At 42.3% G+C, this 22,183-nt stretch overlaps 1 protein-coding gene across 2 annotated transcripts in view; it reads left to right on the top strand.

Annotated features, from left to right (window-relative positions):
* CYB5A (cytochrome b5 type A) overlaps positions 1–21,740 on the top strand; it is a 28,496-nt gene extending 6,756 nt beyond the window's left edge. Inside the window, exons 2-5 of one of the 2 annotated variants that reach the window (XM_048840110.2) lie at positions 1,636–1,764; positions 15,248–15,277; positions 19,136–19,170; positions 20,427–21,740. In XM_048840110.2, coding sequence (XP_048696067.1) covers positions 1,636–1,764; positions 15,248–15,277; positions 19,136–19,170; positions 20,427–20,505 — 273 coding nt within the window. In that variant the 3' untranslated portion in view covers positions 20,506–21,740. The remainder of the gene's footprint in view (positions 1–1,635; positions 1,765–15,247; positions 15,278–19,135; positions 19,171–20,426) is intronic. The other variant, XM_048840109.2, reaches the window with a different exon arrangement.
* Positions 21,741–22,183: the final 443 nt, after the last annotated feature.

Here is a 22,183-nt window from a genome sequence, read left to right as displayed (position 1 = left end):
AACAGTGTCATCAATTGTGCATTTCAGATTAACGCTGCCTTGCTGTTCTTGGATTCTGTCAGCTGAAATCTCACTGGTCTGACTTGTACTGATTATAGTTCTCAGAAATAACGAAGAAGAGAATACTCTTCTCTTTTTCATGATTAGTGCATTTTATAGCTCTTATACACAGCAGTAGCAGATTTTTTTCATAAAGAAAATATGGCTGTGAAACCACATTGGCAGAGAGAATTGAGCAGATGTAATCATTTTGAATGCCAGCATTCCTTTGCGTTACATTATGTGTAGCTATAAGAATTATGAGGTAACATTTTCAAAAGCAAGGTTTCTAGTTTTGGTTTACAGATACTAGGGAGACTCTAAAGATATATAAAGCTTTAATAAAATAAAAACTCATTTGTTGCCCTCATTATTGAAGTCCATATCGTGTAGTATGGTAGGATTTGTTTCAACTGTCATAAGAAGTGTAAATAATCCCTATGTAGGAAAAGTGTTGTAGCATTGTTTAAAGTTAATTTGCTTATGTATTTAACTTTCTGTCATGCCTTGACTAATTCTGTCAGGAATGTCAGATGCTGCTTCTAGCAATTGTAGTCCTCCAAGTGGAAGTTTTGAATGAAAAAATTATAGTTTAGAATGTAGGCAAGAAAGCAGTTTTGCAAAAGGGAATTGGGGGAAAAAATAAGGGAAAGGATTTTATTTTCACTGTGTGTAAACCATGGGGCTCTTTTTAAAATATTGAAGAAAACTGAATATCCTTTAGAACATGCCCAACACATTTTTTTTTCATAATTAAAGTCTGGTTTTGTTACCCAGGGTTCTTTCAACCCAAAGCTCTTGGTAACTTTTACTCTGTGCGAGGTGGTGTCAGGAAATAAATCGGGGGAGACAGGGCCGTCCCACCGATAAATGGCTGGCACAAACAGGACAACACGAGTGCTTTCACTTAAAGCTAAACTTTACTTAGTCTCAAACACTTACACATGTCCTCAACAGGTTAGTAAAACACCCCCAACCCTTGATAATTAGCAAAGCTGAGTGTGCCTCTCAAGTGACACAGCGGCAGGCTTCCGGTGGCCAAATCTTCCGTCTGTCAGTGGGACTGCAAGATGTATCCAGAGAGAGTCCAAAAAGAATTCAACTACCTCAAACTTTCTCCCCTTATTTATACGTTAGTAATAGAATGACATGTCCCTTAAAGAAAACTTATTAAGTAAGCATTTTCAATGGTCAAGCAAGAGATTCCTTCTGATTATCGATTAACCAGAGTTTGCAGCCTTGAGGCCCCAATAGTCATCCCTGGGGCACATCCTGCTCTTCTAAAATGCATGTATCAGCAACTTCAACACAATTCTTATCAGGAAGGACACGGGGTCAAGCTGCCTGTTCTGTGGCACCCAAAACCCCCTCCCCTCCTGCCTTGGTCAAACAGAGTGCTGAATGTCCAATTTACAGCTTGCTGACTTGGCTGCTTTTTAGCAATAATCCATAGTGGTTTCAGGCACTTTGGCAAACCAGTAAAGTCTCCCCGTTCAGTTTGACATCTGAAAAATCCTTCCACCTTCTGTGACTTCTGGAAAATACTAGATTTTTCAGTAACGGTGTATGAGTTCTGAATTTTTTATTCTCTCACAGCATCCAGGTGGTGAAGAAGTCCTAAGGGAACAAGCTGGAGGAGATGCTACTGAAAGTTTTGAAGATGTCGGCCATTCCACAGATGCCAGAACACTGTCTGAGACATTCATTATAGGGGAGCTTCATCCTGTGAGTACATTATCAGTGTACAAATATTAATGTCACTGCAATTTTCAGTGTTTAGACATTTCTGTGATAAGCACACTAAAAATAGAGCTGGTAACCATCATGCTAGCAGACCTCCTTATTCCACCATAGCAGCTAACTTTGGGTGAAGCCAGACTGCTCTTTCGTGCTCAGGCAGAAGCTGAGAGTTGAGCACTCTGAAGTGCTCAGATAATGTGGTATCAAATCATGGTAAGGGTACAGTTTATATCTCCTCTTTGAAATACATTACAGCTGGAGTTTTAACTTAGGTTGACAAATAACACTACAGAACACTAAATCATACTGCACTCTCCAATCTGTACATCATGATCTCCCTAAAGATAAGATATAATTCTTTAAAATAGTATATCTGTGAATTTGTGTAAATCTTTTATATCTACTGTACTGAAGGAAGTATTCAATTTTCATTAACCTCTTGCAGAGGATATATAAACTGAAATTGGACAGGGTCTTGTGTAGTCCATATCTGTGCCATTATTCATTGGAACAGAAGTGAATTTCAGAATCTATGCTTCGTTACTTTGGTTGTCAAGATAATACTGAAAACATGAGGAGACTATAAATGATTAAACTGTTAAAACAGAGTTCTAAATCTTCACCTCCAGCTTCTTTTTTTGATCACCATGAAAAACACTGCCATCCGATCTGTCACTCGGGCCTATAACCTGGGCATCATCTTTGATTTAGACCTCTAATTAGTTCCTTGCATCCAGGCTATCTTTAAGTCTTGCTGATTCTTTTACATAACATCTCTAAGGGTATGTCTACACTACGAAATTAGGTCGATTTTATAGAGGTCGATTTTTAGAAATTGATTTTATACAGTCGATTGTGTATGTCCCCCCAAGCGTATTAAGTCAGTGTGTCCTCAATGCTGTGGACTTAAGGAGCGGTGCACTGTGGGTAGCTATCCCACAGTTTCTGCAGTCTCCGCTGCCCGTTGGAATTCTGGGTTAAGCTCCGAATGCCTGGGCAAAAACATTGTTGAGGGTGGTTTTGGGTACATGTAGTCAGTCGCCCCTCCCTCCGTAAAAGCAACGGCAGACAATCGTTTCGTGCCTTTTTTCCTGAGTTACCTGTGCAGACGCCATAGCACAGCAAGCATGGAGCCCGCTCAGCTCACCACTGCTGTTGTGAGCATTGTAAACACCTTGCGCATTATCCTGGAGTATGTGCAGTTCCGGGCTAAGAGACGCCAGCATGAGGACGATTGTGAGGAGGACATGGACACACGTTCCTGAAAGCATGGGCTGTGGCAATTAGGACATCATGGTGGCAGTGGGGCTGGTTGATACAGTGGAATGCTGATTCTGGGCCCGGCAAACAAGCACAGACTGGTGGGACCTCATAGTGTTGCAGGTATGGGATGATTCCCAGTGGCTGCGAAGTTTCGCATGTGTAAGGCCACTTTTCTTGATCTTTGTGAGTTGCTTGTCCGCACCCTGAAGCACAGGAATACCAAGATGAGAGCTGCCCTGACCGTTGAGAAGCAAGTGGCGATAGCCCTGTGGAAGCTTGTCAGTTGGGAATCAATTTGGAGTGGGCAAATCTACTGTGGGGACTGCTGTGATCCAAGTAGCCAATGCAATCACTGATATTCTGCTATCAAGGGTAGTGACTCTGGGAAATGTGCAGGTCATAGTGGATGGCTTTGCTGCAGTGGGGTTCCCTAACGGTGGTGGGGTGATAGATGGAACGCATATCCTTATCTTGGCACCAGACCACCTTGCCAACCAGTACATTAACGGCAAGGGGTACTTCTCACTGGTGCTGCAAGCACTGGTGGATCACAAGGGAGGTTTCACCAACATCAATGTGGGATGGCCGTGCATGGCACTCGATCTTTAGGAACTCAGGGCTGTTTGAACAGTTGCAAGAAGGGACTTACTCCAGTAACCGCTGGGGATGTTGAAATGCCAATAGTTATCCTTGGGGTCCCAGCCTACCCCTTAATGCCATGGCTCATGAAGCTGTACACAGGCAGCCTGGACAGTAGTAAGGAGCAGTTCAACTATAGTCTGAGCAAGTACAGAATGGTGGTAGAATGTGCCTTTGGATGTTTAAAAGCTCACTAGCGCTGTTTGCTGACTAGGTTAGACTTCAGAGCAACCAACATTCCCATTGTTATTGCTGCTTGCTGTATGCTCCTTAATATCTGTGAGTAAGGGGGAGACGTTTATGGCGGGGTGGGAGGTTGAGGCAAATCACCTGGTGGCCAATTTTGAGCAGCCAGACACCAAGACTATTAGAAGAGCGCAGCTAGGCGCGCTGTGCATCAGAGAGGCTTTGAAAACCAGTTTCATGACTGGCCAGGCTACGGTGTGACAGCTGTATGTGTGTTGTTGCTGCAAACCGGCCCCCTTTGTTGATTTTAATTCCCTGTAAGCCAACCACCCTCCCCCTTTGATCACAGCTGGCAAAGGAAATAAAGTAACTATTGTTTTGAAACCATGCATTCTTTCTTTATTAATTAAAAAAAAGTGAGATTCGTGACAAGGTAGTTCGGGTGGGCTGGGGTGCAGGAGGAGGGAATGACAAGGCCACATGGCTTATTGTAGCCACACTACAAATCAAAACAGTTCAAATGACAGCCTTCTGTTGCTTGGGCCCTCCTCTGGAGTGGATTGGCTGGGTGCCTGGAGCCTCCCACGCCTGCGTTCTTGGGCATCTGGGTGAGAAGGATATGGAAGTTGGGGAGGAGGGCAGGCAGTTATATAATGGATGCAGCGGGGGTCTGTGCTCTTGTTGGCTTTCCTGCAGCTCCAACAGACGCTTCATCATGTCCATTTGCTCCCCCATTAGCCTCAGTATTGCCTCCTGCCTCTGCTCTTTGTGCTCACTTAATGCTTTACTGGTCTCTGCCACTGCATGCCTCCATGCGTTAAGCTGTGCCCTGTCAGTGTAGGAGGACTGCATGAGCTCTGAAACATGTCATCACACGTGCTTTTTTTTCACCTTCTGATCTGCAATAACCTCAGGGTTGGAGATGGTAGGGGAAGCATAGAAAAATTTGCACTTGGGGGGAGATAAAAAGGGAGTAAAATTTAATGTGATACCTTTCTGAGAACAAAAGGGAGACTTTCACAGTGAATCAAGCAATTCACAGCACATGTGCTTTAGCTACAAGGTCACATTTTGCCTTTTATATTGAGTGCCTGCTGGTATGGTGGCACCATCACACACGGCTGGGCAACAGAATTCAATTTCTAGGCAGCCATGGTAAGCCTTTTGGTATGCGGGGTTGGCTTCTTCCACCTTCATAACATGTGGGAATGGTTTCAAACAGTACCGCCATCCTTTCCCATAGCAAGCAATGCTGCTTGGGTTTCACATTTAAAAGGAGGGGCTATGGTTTTGGGGTGGATGAGCCCTTCACCCCTCCCCCTGCCGCGTGGCTATTCTCTGGGATGAGCCCTTCACCCCTCCCCCTGCCGCGTGGCTATTCTCCGGGATGAGCCCTTTTAGCCAATCGCAAACAACCCAACATGAACAGGGTCCTTTTACTGTTCCTTTACAAAAACTCTATTTCAACCAGGTGACCATGAATGACATCACTCTCCTGAGGCTAACACAGAAAGATAAAGACCAAATGTTGCTTGAATGTGACCAAATCCCAGGACCATTCGCTGCCATGCTTTGTGCTGCAGTGATTCCAGACTACTTGCTACTGGCTTGGCATGGTAAAGTGTCCTACCATGGAGGACGAAATAAGGCAGCCCTCCCCAGAAACATTCTGCAAAGGCTTTCTGAGTACCTCCAGGAGAGCTTCATGGAGATGTCCCAAGAGGATTCCCACTCCGTCCCCAGACATGTTAACAGACCTTTCCAGTAGCTGTACTGGCTGCAAATGCACCCCAATTCTTCAGGGCAAAGCAAATATTAAACACTATTGCTTTTAAACCCTGTACTGTAGTTACAAATATGCACTCAGAAGTGCCTTCTCTGGCTTCAGTGTTGGGGATCCCGCCTTGGGAAGGTATTGGCTCCAGGGTGAGGAAAAGATTCTGGCTGCCGGGGAGAATGGATTCATGGCTTGCCTGCTGCACATTCTTCTCCTCCTCCTCTTCCTCATCCACAAAATCCTCCTCCCTGTTGCGTGAGAATCCCCCCCCTTGAAGATGTCCATGGACACTGGTGGGGTAATGGTAGGGTCCCCCCCTAGAATGCCATGCAGCTGATCATAGAAGCAGCATGTGTGGGGCTCTGACCCAGAGTGACCATTTGCCTCCTTTTGCCTTTTAGTAGGCTTGCTTGAGCGCCTTAACTTTCATGAATCACTGCTGTGTGTCCCTGTTGTAGCCTCTCTCCACCATGCCCTGTGCGATTTTTGGCATAGATGTTTACATTTCTTCTTTTTAATCAGGGTTTGGCCTGCACAGATTCTTCCCCCCATACAGCAATCAGATCCATTGTCTCCCTTTCGGTCCATGCTGGAGCTTGTTTGCGATTCTGGGGGGACTGCATGGTCACGTGTGGTGCTGAGCTCGCCACTCTGACCAAACAAGAAATTAAATTCAAAATTTCCCAGGGCTTTTCCTGTGTATCTGGCTAGTGCTTCAGAGTTGAAAGCGCTATCCAGAGTGGTCACACTGGAGGACTCTGGGATAGCTCCCGGATGCCAATACCATCGAATTGTGTCTGCACTATCCAAAATTCGACCCAGCAAGGTCAATTTTAGTGCTACTCCCCTCGCCGGGGGGAGTACAGAAGTTGATTTTAAGAGCCCTTTAGGTCGATGGAAGAGGGTTGGTTGTGTGGACGCATTCATTTTAAAATCGACCTAATGCGGCTAAATTTGACCTAACCCCGTAGTGTAGACCAGGGCTAAGATACAACCGTTCCTGTTTATCCACTCAGCTAAAATTCCTCCAGACTCTTATCAACTCATGTCTCAGTTACTGAATACAATCTTTTTCTCTGGCCCAGACAAATGCAATCGTGCCCCATTCATATCCATTCAGAAGCTGCTGCAAAGGTCATTTTCCTAGCCCACTGTCGCTTTGACCATCTCACCCTGTTTACATCCCTCCACTGACTCCCTTTTCTCTTTCACATCAAACATAAGTTACTTTCAAGGCCCTTCATTGCCTATCCTAACTCTCCTTTGCTCTGATGCCCAGAAAAATTGGTCAGTGTTCAGGTTCGCTGGTGTGTTGATGCCACTGCCTATTGTGTTGACCAGTATTGTTTCCTTGTAATCCCCCTTTTATCTGTAGCCATCTCGTGTCTCTCTTAATTTACTTTGGAGTTGAGAGCCTTCTTTTTTGTTCTGCTTCTACTTGTACATCACCTAGTACAATGAGGTTCTGGTCCATAACTAGGCTCCTAGTTTCTATGGTAATACTACTACTAAAATGATCCGATGTCTCCCTGAGGCTGGAGAAAATTTGGAAAAACAAATCTAAGGTGAGCTGCCACACTAACTCATACTGAAGATTCTGAAACAAAGATGACAATATCAACATTAATTATTTTATGTTTGGGTATTGTAGTAGAAATATGCAGCCAGTGTGCTAACCCTAAACTGCTTCACCATGTCACATAAAAGACCCAGCTGTCCTTCACTTAACTGCCAATCTCCCGCTTCTGTTGACTTGACAACATCTGTGATTCTGTTATGCATACAGTTATCTGCGGTATAACAAACACTGGCTTCATACTGTGTGTGGTTCATAATTTATGCATTTATAAAATGCCTTTTAAAAACTTAACCTGACTGTCACAGACGTCCTCTGTTGCCTTAGGGTGCTATAGAATTCAAGGCCATTGCAACAGAATGCCACAAAGCACATGGGACCTTGATTAGTTTGCTTCTATGTATTGTTCATGTGTGAATGGTGGAAGGGGCTATCAAATCAGGGTAATTGTTCAGTTTGTTACAGTCTACTAAAGGAATGTGTATCTTTTAGGAACATAGGAAATATGAATCTGTTCGTGATGGAATTTTGAAATGCATTGGAGAGTTGCATTCAGTTGAATAAGGAAACATTCTGGAAATTATTTATAAGCAAATGATGTTATCATCGTCATCACCGCTCCCATAACTGCACTGGTCATTGGGGCACCATCATTGATGAGCAATCAACTAATTGTCTCCACCCTTAAGGATTGTGTGTCAGTGCTTGAGGTCTCCGCAAAGTCCATTCCTGTCCACTCTTTTATGTTGTCAGTCCATCTCTTCTTCAGTCTCCCTCTTCTTCTCTTCCCCTGTACTGTTCCTTGAAGGATGATCTTGGATAGGCCAGATCTTGTTACATGGCTGTACCACTTCAGCTTGCACTTCATGTTCACCAGGAGGTCTTCAAATGATCCAGTGCATTGGGTGATGATGTTGCAGACCTCTTAGTGATGTGGTCAAAGTAGGAGATGCCCAGGATTTTACCAAAGTATCTCATCTCTACTATCTTTATTTTCCGTTCCTTCTGTAAGGCTCCATGTCTCACATCCATACAGAAAAATGGAGATGACCAATGCATGCAGCAGTTTCAGTTTGGATTCCAGGGCGGTGTTCTTATTCCTCCAAATTGGCTTTAGCTTTGTCAGTGCTGCTGCTGTTTGCACAGTTCTTGCAGAATTTCGGCCTTTGATCATTCATCAGTGTTTCTCCCCAAATACTTGAACTATTTCACTGTCTCCAGCTCTTGTCCACTGAGTGTTTTCGCCCCCTCAATACTGACTCTGCATATGTGATCTTCCAGGGCATCAGTCATAATGCACTCCAAATAGATGTTGAACAGTGTGTGCAAAAGAAGGCAACCTTGCTGGACTCCAGCAGTGGTGCGAAACCACTCTCCTATTGTGCCATTGAGAACTGCACTGCTGGCCTTGGCATACAGTTCTTTAATGAAAAAAGAAAAGGAGTACTTGTGGCACCTTAGAGACTAACCAATTTATTTGAGCATAAGCTTTCGTGAGCTACAGCTCACTTCATCGGATGCATACTGTGGAAAGTGTAGAAGATCTTTTATACACACAAAGCATGAAAAAATACCTCCCCCCACCCCACTCTCCTGCTGGCAATAGCTTATCTAAAGTGATCACTCTCCTTACAATGTGTTTGATAATCAAGGTGGGCCATTTCCAGCACAAATATAGGGTTGAACAAGAACGTCTTGGGGGGGGGGTTAGGAAAAAACAAGGGGAAATAGGTTACCTTGCATAATGACTTAGCCACTCCCAGTCTCTATTCAAGCCTAAGTTAATTGTATCCAATTTGCAAATGAATTCCAATTCAACAGTTTCTCGCTGGAGTCTGGATTTGAAGTTTTTTTGTTGAAGAATTGCAACTTTCATGTCTGTAATCGCGTGACCAGAGAGATTGAAGTGTTCTCCAACTGGTTTATGAATGTTAGAATTCTTGACGTCTGATTTGTGTCCATTTATTCTTTTACGTAGAGACTGTCCAGTCTGATCAATGTACATGGCAGAGGGGCATTGCTGGCACATGATGGCATATATCACATTGGTGGATGTGCAGGTGAACGAGCCTCTGATAGTGTGGCTGATGTTATTAGGCCCTGTGATGGTGTCCCCTGAATAGATATGCGGGCACAGTTGGCAACAGGCTTTGTTGCAAGGATAGGTTCCTGGGTTAGTGGTTCTGTTGTGTGGTATGTGGTTGCTGGTGAGTATTTGCTTCAGGTTGCGGGGCTGTCTGTAGGCAAGGACTGGCCTGTCTCCCAGGATTTGTGAGAGTGTTGGGTCGTCCTTCAGGATAGGTTGTAGATCCTTAATAATATGTTGGAGGGGTTTTAGTTGGGGGCTGAAGGTGACTGCTAGTGGCGTTCTGTTATTTTCTTTGTTAGGCCTGTCCTTTTGTAGGAGACTTCTGGGAACTCTTCTGGCTCTGTCAATCTGTTTCTTCACTTCTGCAGGTGGGTATTGTAGTTGTAAGAATGCTTGATAGAGCTCTTGTAGGTGTTTGTCTCTGTCTGAGGGGTTGGAGCAAATGCGGTTGTATCACAGAGCTTGGCTGTAGACGATGGATCGTGTGGTGTGGTCAGGGTGAAAGCTGGAGGCATGTAGGTAGGAATAGCAGTCAGTAGGTTTCCGGTATAGGGTGGTGTTTATGTGACCATCATTTATTAGCACTGTAGTGTCCAGGAAGTGGATCTCTTGTGTGGACTGGTCCAGGCTGAGGTTGATGGTGGGAATACCGACTAACACGGCTGTTACTCTGAAACCTGTCATTATGCAAGGCACTGCATTTAGCCGTATGGAGTGGAAATCTATTAACTGCATGAAAAAACTTGTATAGATACAGACAGACATTTTCCTTTCCAAATGCAAACAGATGGACATCGTATCAAAAGGACTGAAGGTAAAAAATCCATTACAATCTACATACCACACAGACCATGCTGACAGCTTGTGCCACACGCTCTCAAAGAAACTGAAGAATCACCTGATCAACATCCTCTACAGCAAACAGGGAAAGATTAAGAATGAGCTCTCAAAAATGGATACTCTCATAAAAAAAACCAACCTTCCACACAAACTTCCCCGGGGCTGGACTTTACTAAAACTAGACAAGCCATTTACAACACACACTTTGCTTCTCTACAAAAGAAAAAGGACACTAAACTTTCTAAACTACTACATGCCACAAGGGGCCACAGCAATGGTTCCCTCAACCCACCCAGCAATATTGTTAACCTATCCAACTATACTCTCAACCCAGCAGAAGCAGCTGTCCTATCTCGGGGCCTCTCCTTCTGCCCCTCCACCCCCACGAACATGATACAGTTCTGTGGTGACCTAGAATCCTATTTTCGATGTCTCCGACTCAGGGAATATTTCCAACATACCTCTGAACAACATACTAATCCACAGAGACCTCCCTACCAACACTACAAAAAGAAGGATTCTAGGTGGACTCCTCCTGAAGGTCGAAACAGCAGACTGGACTTCTACATAGAGTGCTTCCGCCGACGTGCACGGGCTGAAATTGTGGAAAAGCAGCATCACTTGCCCCATAACCTCAGCCGTGCGGAACACAATGCCATCCACAGCCTCAGAAACAACTCTGACATCATAATCAAAAAGGCTGACAAAGGAGGTGCTGTTGTCGTCATGAATAGGTCAGAATATGAACAAGAGGCTGCTTGGCAGCTCTCCAACACCACTTTCTACAAGCCATTACCCTCTGATCCCACTGAGAGTTACCAAAAGAAACTACAGCATTTGCTCAAGAAACTCCCTGAAAAAGCACAAGATCAAATCCGCACAGATACACCCCTGGAACCCTGACCTGTACTACCCAAGATCCATAAACCTGGAAATCCTGGGCGCACCATCATCTCAGGCATTGGCACCCTGACAGCAGGATTGTCTGGCTATGTAGACTCCCTCCTCAGGCCCTATGCTACCAGCCCTCCCAGCTACCTTCGAGACACCACTGACTTCCTGAGGAAACTACAATCCATTAGTGATCTTCCTGATAACACCATCCTGGCCACTATGGATGTAGAAGCCATCTACACCAACATTCCACACAAAGATGGACTACAAGCCGTCAAGAACACTATCCCCGATAATGTCACGGCTAACCTGGTGGCTGAACTTTGTGACTTTGTCCTTACCCATAACTATTTCACATTTGGGGACAATGTATACCTTCAGATCAGCGGCACTGCTATGGGTACCCGCATGGCCCCACAGTATGTCAACATTTTTATGGCTGACTTAGAACAACGCTTCCTCAGCTCTCATCCCCTAATGCCCCTATTCTACTTGTGCTATATTGATGACATCTTCATCATCTGGACCCATGGAAAAGAAGCCCTTGAGGAATTCCACCATGATTTCAACGATTTCCATCCCACCATCAACCTCAGCCTGGTCCAGTCCACACAAGAGATCTACTTCCTGGACACTACAGTGCTAATAAACAATGGTCACGTAAACACCACCCTATACCAGAAACATACTGACTGCTATTCCTACCTACATGTCTCCAGCTTTCACCCTGACCACACCACACGATCCATCGTCTACAGCCAAGCTCTGCGATACAACCGCATTTGCTCCAACCCCTCAGACAGAGACAAACACCTACAAGAGCTCTATCAAGCATTCTTACAACTACAATACCCACCTGCAGAAGTGAAGAAACAGATTGACAGAGCCAGAAGAGTTCCCAGAAGTCTCCTACAAAAGGACAGGCCTAACAAAGAAAATAACAGAACGCCACTAGCAGTCACCTTCAGCCCCCAACTAAAACCCCTCCAACATATTATTAAGGATCTACAACCTATCCTGAAGGACGACCCAACACTCTCACAAATCCTGGGAGACAGGCCAGTCCTTGCCTACAGACAGCCCCGCAACCTGAAGCAAATACTCACCAGCAACCACATACCACACAACAGAACCACTAACCCAGGAACCTATCCTTGCAACAAAGCCTGTTGCCAACTGTGCCCGCATATCTATTCAGGGGACACCATCACAGGGCCTAATAACATCAGCCACACTATCAGAGGCTCGTTCACCTGCACATCCACCAATGTGATATATGCCATCATGTGCCAGCAATGCCCCTCTGCCATGTACATTGGTCAGACTGGACAGTCTCTACGTAAAAGAATAAATGGACACAAATCAGACGTCAAGAATTCTAACATTCATAAACCAGTTGGAGAACACTTCAATCTCTCTGGTCACGCGATTACAGACATGAAAGTTGCAATTCTTCAACAAAAAAACTTCAAATCCAGACTCCAGTGAGAAACTGTTGAATTGGAATTCATTTGCAAATTGGATACAATTAACTTAGCCACTCCCAGTCTCTGTTTAAGCCCAAGTCATTATGCAAGGTAACCTATTTCCCCTTGTTTTTTCCTAACCCCCCCTCCCCCCCAGACGTTCTTGTTCAACCCTGGATTTGTGCTGGAAATGGCCCACCTTGATTATCATACACATTGTAAGGAGAGTGATCACTTTAGATAAGCTATTGCCAGCAGGAGAGTGGGGTGGGGGGAGGTATTTTTTCATGCTTTGTGTGTATAAAAGATCTTCTACACTTTCCACAGTATGCATCTGATGAAGTGAGCTGTAGCTCACGAAAGCTTATGCTCAAATAAATTGGTTAGTCTCTAAGGTGCCACAAGTACTCCTTTTCTTTTTGCGAATACAGACTAACACGGCTGTTACTCTGAAACCAGTTCTTTAATGGTAACAATAAGCTTATGACAAACATTGTACTACTTCATGGTTGCTCATAGCTTCATGCCATACTCTGTCAAACGCTGTATTGAGGTAATCAAAGATGTGGTAAATGTCCTGTTAGTGTTGTAAGTGCTTATCACATTGAACATGAACGTTGAAACCTGTTCTGTGGTGGTACTTCTGACACAAAAGCTAGCCAGCGATGATATTCCCTGAGTGGGGCTTCAGTCTGTTCAATGACTTTCAACATCACTTTGCTGGGGTGGCTAATTAAACTTATGGTCTGGTAATTTTGACACAATTGCAGGTTGTCTTTCTTTGTCAGAGTGATTAGTGACTGTGTCCATGTGGAGGGCCACTCACTGGTCTGCCAGATCTTGTTGCAGATCTTGGTGAGTACATCTTACTATTTCTCCTCCAAATTTCATCAGTGCAGCTGGGATGTTGTCAATACCTATAGCTTTTCCATTCTTGAGTGATTTCACAGCATCTGCACTTCTTCATGTTGTATTGGAAAGTTCTCCTCCTCTGTTGAATCTGGGCTGTCTCGGACACTAAGATCTCCACTTGTCTTGTGGTTGCATAGATCAGAGCAGTAGTTTGTCCACCTATTGATGATGTCCCTTTCTTCTGTTCCCTTCTTTGTCTTGAATTTTAGCTTTGGTCCATCTTTTCTTCGTCAGATCTTTTACAACCTGGAAGGCTTGTTTGCTATTTTTATTATTGATACTCTTCAATTTTAGAGCATCGTTTTTCAATCCATATCTCCTTGTCCACCTTCATTACTTTCTTGATCTTTCTGCTAATCGCTCTGTATTTATCAGCTTCCCTCAGTGCTGTTCTTGTGTCTCAAGTTCTCTTCTAATGTCACACATGTAGTGTTTCATTTATGACCCATCGGTTTGTCTTACGATGTTTCCCAAGGATGTCCATTGCTGCCTCATTCATTAGTGTTGAAATTGTTGGTCGTTGCTTCTACGTCGTCCTCTAGAGCAAGCAGCAGGGCAAATTTTCTGCTGATCATTGGAATGACTCTGCAATGTTTCAGTCTGAGTCTTTCCAAGTCAAACTTGGTTCTGGTGAATTTTGGCCCGAATTTCCTTAGCCTCAGCCAAAAACTTAGCATCACAAGGTTGTGATCACTTCCAGTATCAGCACTGAGGAAGCTCTTTGTTTTAGCTCTGTTAATCCCAGAACTAAATCAGTTTTGCACCATGTTGTAGTCGATCTGGCTGTGATTTAGACTATTAGGTGTGTGCCATGTTGATTGCCTGCATGCTTTATGTGCTCCTAATGTTTGCCAGAACCAGATGATTATAGCTGACAAACTCAAAAAGCCTCAATCCTGTCTCATTGGTGGTTGCATTACGGGAAGGGCCACAGTCTCACCAGTCTGCCTGTGCAGCAGTACCTACTTTAGCGTTCCAATCTCCCTGTACAATCAGGATATCTTTCTTGTGTACCGTATCAATGATGTCTTGGAACTGATTGTAAAAATTTTCAGTTTGCTCATCATCATACTGATGTAGGGGCATAGACTTGTACCACTGTGATATTAAATGGCACTGACTTTAGAAGGATGGAAATAAGCCTGGTGGACATTGGGCGGCATCCTAATACTGAATTCTTGATATCTTTATGCACAAATCCTACATTGTTGCCATGTTTGTCGTCCTCCACTGTAATAGAGTACGTGGCCTTCTTCCGTTAGTGCCTCTCCACAGTTCTTCCATCAGACCTCAGAGATTCCTAGGAGGTGCCAGGTGTATTGTTCCATTTCATATGTGAGTTCTTTCAATCTCCCTATTTGTCTGAATGTCCCTACATTCCATGTGACTATGGTGGCGATATCTCTTCCACGGATCCTCTTGGTTGGGGTTACGCCAGTAGTATGCTTGTCGTGTCCACCCTGGTGGGAGACTGATGGTGTGGTCATTATTAACCCAGGGTGTGATCAATCCAGTATGTACATGGTTGACTTGCTTATCATATGTTTGTGTCTTGGGCTCCGCCAGGTTAGAAATTTGCCTGTCTCTCTCCAGGCAGCCCCCTTTTAGTTGCCTCTTACGAGATGCAGGAGGAGCAGTGGGCCTATTCTGTTCCCAGACCCACAGCCTACTAGATAACTTAAGATCATGCAGCTGCCTTCCACTACCATAAGTCTCTACTGTGAAAATTAGTGGCACAGCATTAACTGAAACTAGTGACCTTCTCAGAAATCCTGTTTGATACACTTCATTCTTGTCTAACCTTTTTTCCCTTTATTTTCTTGCAGGATGACAGAGACAAAATTAAGAAACCAGCGGTAAGTGTCATCACTCTGAAATCTCAAATCCAGTGTTTCATCTGGACACTGAGGCTTTTTGCACACAGTGTACCTACTTAAAGACAAAAGGACATGAAGATCAAGTTTAAACTACTTTAAGGTTTTATTTTTCAAGTAAAGTACTGTACTTGCCCTGAGACTCACTGTCAATCTGTGTGGCTTTACAGTAAACCTTTCCTCTTGACTAAATGTTTTCTTCTGTTCTTGCCAAAACAAAAATCCTCCCAAACAAAATAGGAAATTAATTCCAGTCTCTGTTTCACTATATAGAAAGTGCCACCAAATGTACAAATTAACTATTTTTTTCTAGATTTTATATAAAAATAATCTTGTGTTAAGTGTAAAAGTTAAACTTTTAGGAAAAGTTTATTAAGTTGTCTGTTTAAGTTTTGTATGAACAGTTGGGGACAAAGCTGAAGGGTTTCTAATTACCTCAACTTTTGCAGTATAGCTCTTGGCAAAATGGACACAATTCACAAATATTACAAGCATGACAGTTACCACACCTCTAAACAATTAAGTTGAAGCTAGAATATAATTGCGTCAAGTCTGAGTTACTATACTTTTCTATCAACCCCTGAAACATTTTAGATTAGGTAAACACAGAATATTACCACCACAGATTTTTTTTAGTACTACTTTATTTACAGGACATACATCCAAAAGCATCTGTTATGGACGCATCTATAATTAAAATGAAGCCACAGGAATTAGTAGAAGTGGTCCAGCAAGTTGGAAGTAAGCAGCAAATTATGAGGGCCAGGGTTTGTTTAGATTCTGATGCTAGTACACCTGTAGTAGGTGCAGCAGAATGCCCAGTAGGCAATTAGATTAAACTGCGCAATCTTGCTTGATAATTATCTGTTCCAAAATTTAGTTTCCTGCAGACTTACCACCCAGTCAGGGATGTCTTGCTGCTATTATAAAGAGAGCATTAACTTTGAGAGCCTCCCCCCCCCCCCCCCCCCCCCCAATTTGCTTTGAAAAAGTATACATTTCCTCTTACTCCCTAAAAATTTTAAAAGTACTTTAGTAACATTAGCTCACCTCTGTTCTATATGTTTAACAATTAAATCATGTATTCTATACAACAAGATTCCAGGATTGTCACTTTGTGTCACTCTGAAGCCTGTTATGTCTCTAGAGTCAGCTTGAAGCTCTGGAAACAGCAAGAAACATAATCAAAGGATATTTTTGTTCAGACTATTGTTCAGACTATCACTAGGTTTTACGATCTGTTACCCTCCAGTTTTTAAATTTTCCGTCATTTTGACTTTACAGATTACAGCCACGTGGTGCATAGCTACAGTAAGGCATGTATCTATGCCATGTCAAGAGTCCTAGAGCAGGCATTCTCAACCTTTTTTCTTTGAGGCCATCCCAACATGCTATAAAAACTCAGGGCTTCAGCTGGGAGAAGTGGGGAGGGGGGCAAGCTTGGGGTTCTGGGCTTCAGCTGCCCAGCAGTGGGGAGGCCTTGGGGCTTCAGCCCAACAGGGCACCTGGGGCTTTGTGTGACCCCCACTTTAGAAATGCTTTCCTAGAGTATCCTGATATCCAAGTTAATGTACAGTTAATTTGCATACAGCCATTTCAATGGTTGTATGGGGGAGACTGTACAGATAGTGGATTACTTATCCCAACTGCCTCCTGCACAAAGCAATACAAATCTCCCAATACAACCCTCCCAGACAAAAATCAATGCAACTGCCCACACAACAATCTAGACTCTCAGCCCCTCATGGCATCACAAACCCCTCATTCACCACAAATCTATACTACTCTCCCATAGACAAATCAGCACAACCACCCACAGGAAAACAACCAGCATACACAATCCTAAATATCTCTCTGAAGTCTAAAATGTCTGAGTTAGTGTGAAGTGATGGAAACCGTTACAAGCCTAGTTGAGACCTTTTTGTTTAGAATATCACCAGTTTTCAATCATCACTGGGATTCATGGTCTGTTACCATCCAATTTTTAAGTTCTCAGTGGCTTTTAGACACATGGCTTTACGAATTACCTTTGCGCAACCACTCAAACTTTCAGGTACTAGTAGTTTAATTCATAAACTAACGGCTACACTGAGCAGATTTTAATGAGAACATTAACTTTATTTTCTGACTTTCTGTTGAAATGTGCAACTTTGGCATTGCAGTTCTTTTTGTTTTTAAAAACAAGATACTAAAACACAAACTGCCAATGCAAGTTAGCATTTTAAATGATTAAGTCTTGAAGTCCAGATGTCCCTGAGATAAATGGGATGGTGGATAAGTGAGTTCTCACAATTACTCCTGTTTGGCTGGAGGAACTGTTAAGGGCTGGGTTAACAGGGCAGCAGCACACTTGAAAAATGTCATCAAAGAATATAAACACTGAAGATGTGTATTCTGTGCATACAGGTTTGTGGGACCAAGCTTTGTGTTTCTGAAGGATTTACAGAGAGAGTTCACTCTTTCAATAAGAATTGGTATTCCTTTTGTGAACAGCCCCAGCATCCTGTGTTTTAGTTGAAGGAGGAAGACTAGCAATTTGTACTTGTTTCCTAATTGTTAGTGGGATTTCAGTTTTCCTTAAATTTTCTATCAGGAAGTTTCACATTTTAGATCTATGCCGAACGACAAGTCCGGGAGCTCGTTTCCTGTGAGAACAACACAAAATTGATAAGCAAATAGCACAGGCTATCTTTACAACCAACACTATCTTCTGATGTGTTGCACTTACCATAAATCAAGAAAACGGAAATGTTTTGACCAGACTATACTCCTCCATTAGGAGTTGCTGTTTGAAGTCACTGGGATTTGTGCTCCAAAGTCACTTAAGTGTTTTTCGAAATCTCACCCTTACGTGCCTATCCAGGGGTTATAGGAGCCTAAGTTTAAGCTCCGGATTTCAAAATCACAGTAACTTTGTTAATGTATTGAAGCCTAAATATCTAACACTAAAGCAATGTGCTTTTGACATGACACCAATCTAATGTCACTAATGAAGTTGTTGAATACAATGTTAACCCTTGATGTTGTGAATACTTATGCACATGCTTAACTTCAAGCACATTGGTAGTTCCATTACTGTTAATAGGGCTACTCATGTGAGTAAAGCTATATACATGCTATATGTTCAATATTTTGTTTTTGCCTGTAGCAGTGTTTGTTTGAATAAGACATCCTAACAGTAGTGGCATTTAAAAAAAATTAATTTATTGACTTTAAAGTTGCAGTAGCACAAAACTTCAAATTAGTTTCACAAAGCTTCAATATGATGTAAATTAATCAAGTGAATTAATCACTCCACCCTCGTTCTTAATAAGAAGTATTTATGTACAAATTTGGAGTATTTAGTTTGAATTATTGGCAACCAAAAAGTCTTGGTCTTAAAATGATTGTTTTTCCACTGCAATAATTAAACCTTTGAAATGTTTACCTGAGATTGAAACCAAGCATGGAAAGTTTAGGCCACAAAGAATATGTAAACAGTCTTGATATAACCTTAACTACAGACGTTAATGCAACCACTAATTAGTAAGAGAGGGACATAAAAAATGACTTGGCAACAATTTTAGGTAACCATTTTGTTATAAGTGAGGTATAAATTGCAGCAGGAAACATGGGATCAGAATGTTCTCTGATTAGCAAATTACTACTGAAGCTTTTAACTATAAGGCTGACTTCATCCAGGCATGAAAGCTGCATTTGTGGCTTGCTTTGGCTAGTTGTTGGGAAAAGATATAAATAAGTGTTATGGTGAATCCATTTCCTTTAGCCAGCCCTCTGTGGGGAAGTGGGGGGGAAATTGCCACTCATGTTCAGTATCTTAGTTATGACTTTGTTTTTCAGGAAACACTTCTTACCACTGTGGACTCTAATTCCAGGTATAGTATGGCTTGTAATGCCATAAATTTAAAAGACTGGTGCTTAATTGAATTAGGGAAGGGTAACCATGAAGTGGGGGAAAAATACTGATCCGTTCAAACTACTAGCAAATAAGATGGTCGATTTTAAGGGCTTATCAATGCTAGGAAGTTAATTTGGAGTAAGATAAGGAGCGAATTTAAAGCAAGAAAGCATTCCTGATGAACTCCCTCTGTGAACGCTCTTTATTTTAGAATGTGTCCACACAGGGAATAACTGGGAATAACTTCCCATGGAGTCAGACCCTAGGAATGGATGACATGTGAAGGTTGTTGCCATATGTAAATCCCAGGTTTGCTCTCAGCACTCTCCAGGGCATGTTGTAGTCTTACCATGCAGATTTTACACTTCATCTTGAAGTTAAGTTTACCTTCTTCTAGAGAAGATCTGGTATGCTACTAATGCAGGAGATGCTTGGTGATCTTACTCACTAGTGCTGCTGCTGTCGCTAGCTACTCTGGCTGCCTTATTGATAAGCATCAACTCAGAAAAGTCTTTGCTGCTGCATCTAAGTTAAATATAAGGAGGATTCTGGGATAAACATAGAGCAGCACATATACCCTGTACCCTTGCTAGAACGCAGGATTTGGGATCCATGTGCGGTACCGCTTTAAAATGAATTGCAATTAAAGTAATTAAATTGGGATCCATGGCTGTGTCCGCGTTCTATGCGAATTCGTGCTATATAGACATGCGTTCTAGTGAGGGTCCAATGTAGTAAAATTTTAAAATGTGCACAGATGTTCACATTTCAACACAATCCAGCCAGAATTTCATGCATTAATACTGTTCATTACCTAGAGGAATCCTGTGATTCAAGAATCTTCGATATCACTTCCCACAGAGGAACTGAAGTACCAAAAGTTTTATTGGGAAAGCTCACCTGTATCTTCTCTTCAGTGAATGGCACTGTTCTGTTGCGACAAGCCATGGCTTTAAGTTTGGCTGGAATCTTATTCTCCAATCAGCAAACTTTGTTTCAAAGTCTAAGTTTTTATAACTGTACATGCAATCATGTTGGCTGGCAAGAGCATATTACCAGCATTTGGTTCTAGACCATCCTAAACACTCCCCCAGTCAAAGGCTCTCTTGTCCTTAACTGAAGAGTGGAAAAGAATTACAAAGTAAACTTTTTTTATAACAAGTAAAATCTCATCTGTAATTTAGCAACTGTTAGACATTGCATGAAAATAATTCTCACTGTGATTCCTTCTAGTTGGTGGACCAGTTGGGTGATCCCAGCAATAGCAGCAATTATTGTGGCCCTGATGTATCATTTCTACATGTCAGAGTAAGCATGCTACTGAGAACCAATAAAAGGAGAGACGAATTTGGGAAAGAAAACAGAAGCCATCTTAACTCACTACACTTCCTGACAAAAGCATAATAGCTGAAAAGAAATTTTTTAAATTGAACTTTTCCAGGAAACTTTCTGCTGTGCACTTTCTTCTTAATTCTACCTTTTACTCACTGCTTAAGTGCTAAAGGTAGTGTTTATCTTTTGTATAACACTGTTTTATTCTCTAATGAACCATTTGAGATAATGCTGATTTCTGTATTACAACAGATGTTATGTATGTACCTGCCTGAAACTTGTAACTTTGCTTCTTTAATGTTTGTTAAGGCTGTCTGTCTGAATTTAATATGAATCCTTCAGCCCTAAATAACTATGAAAATTGGTGGGCATGTGTCTATGAAAACAATGTTCATTTTACCTTTTACCCATAATCTTATATTCTTTGCTTTCAGTCTAGTACTGCTTTCAAATTGTTTTTTCTTTCTACATAAAGAAACAAATTCAATTTTTTTACTTTATATTTAAAAATAAAATGGAGAAAGTTCTGTGGTGGTAGGTCTAAGGGTCAGTAAAGCTTGTAAATGTATGTAAAGTGTAGCCTATACAATGCGTGGATCTACATGTCAGGCTGTACAATGGCCTACTTCAAAGACCTTCCTGACTCTTAGGACTAGTACAGAGTGCTACCCTAAAAAAGCCAGCGTGCTTAATTCAGTTGCTTATTGGAAAAGCATCACTGAAGCATAGTGAAATTAAACTTAAGGAAACAATTGGGATATCTCATATAAACATTATCCTGTCTAGTTTGAAAAAACATACAACTCAAAAGCTCTTTTATTGGTTCTGCTTTTTAGGGGGAAAATATTTTATGTAAATTCCACAACAGGTAACTTTTCTAAGTGGAGCAAAATATTACTTTTAGCAACCAGAACTCTGAACTGATGTGACTGTAACTTATCCTACAACTTGAGCTAAAGCTTTAGGAAATCTTCAACCTAAAGCTATGGTTCCTAGTAAGTGAAACTGATTAACTACTGTACTGAGTTTACTGTGCTGATTCTCAGTACTAAGGAAAAAAGGAACATACAACTTGTACTTATCATGAAATAACTCTTCAGGAGAGGAATCTTGCTGTTTGCATTTTCTAGGGTGATGTTTTTAACTTGTGCTATTCGTATGTACAATATCATGAATAAAAGCACATCCCTAGTGTCTTTCCACATTCCTATAAAATTGGATTTTCTGTCTCTCAAATGTATTAATTCCAACTCAGCAGAAAAAGCTACACAGCACCATAAGCCTCTGATTAGTGGGCTTAAGTCAGCTGACTTGTGTCAGAACCCAGGACTAGAGTGTCTACACTGGTTAACTTAGGTTAAGGATTTTCTGACCTGTGCTTGAATCTGGGGCTCTGGTATCCACACTACAGTGTACAGACCTCAATCAAAATAACCCTATCCAAGAGTGCTTAGGGTCCTGTACCCCCCAGTGTTGACACTTCAGCCTTACAGATGTGTTGCATTGTGGGAAAACTGCCCACCCTGTTTTCTAACTGGTGGTACTGTTGATGGGACTCAGGTGCTCATAAGGAGCACATAAACTGCATAATTAGCTCTTTTTGGTGGCTGTCTCAGTAGAATGAATGCAGTTTGAGAAGACTTTATGTTGACCTGCCA

The sequence above is a fragment of the Caretta caretta genome, chromosome 2 (assembly GCF_965140235.1).
Source record: "Caretta caretta isolate rCarCar2 chromosome 2, rCarCar1.hap1, whole genome shotgun sequence".
NCBI classification, from domain to species: domain Eukaryota; kingdom Metazoa; phylum Chordata; order Testudines; family Cheloniidae; genus Caretta; species Caretta caretta.
This window is presented reverse-complemented; position numbering and strand designations above follow the sequence as displayed.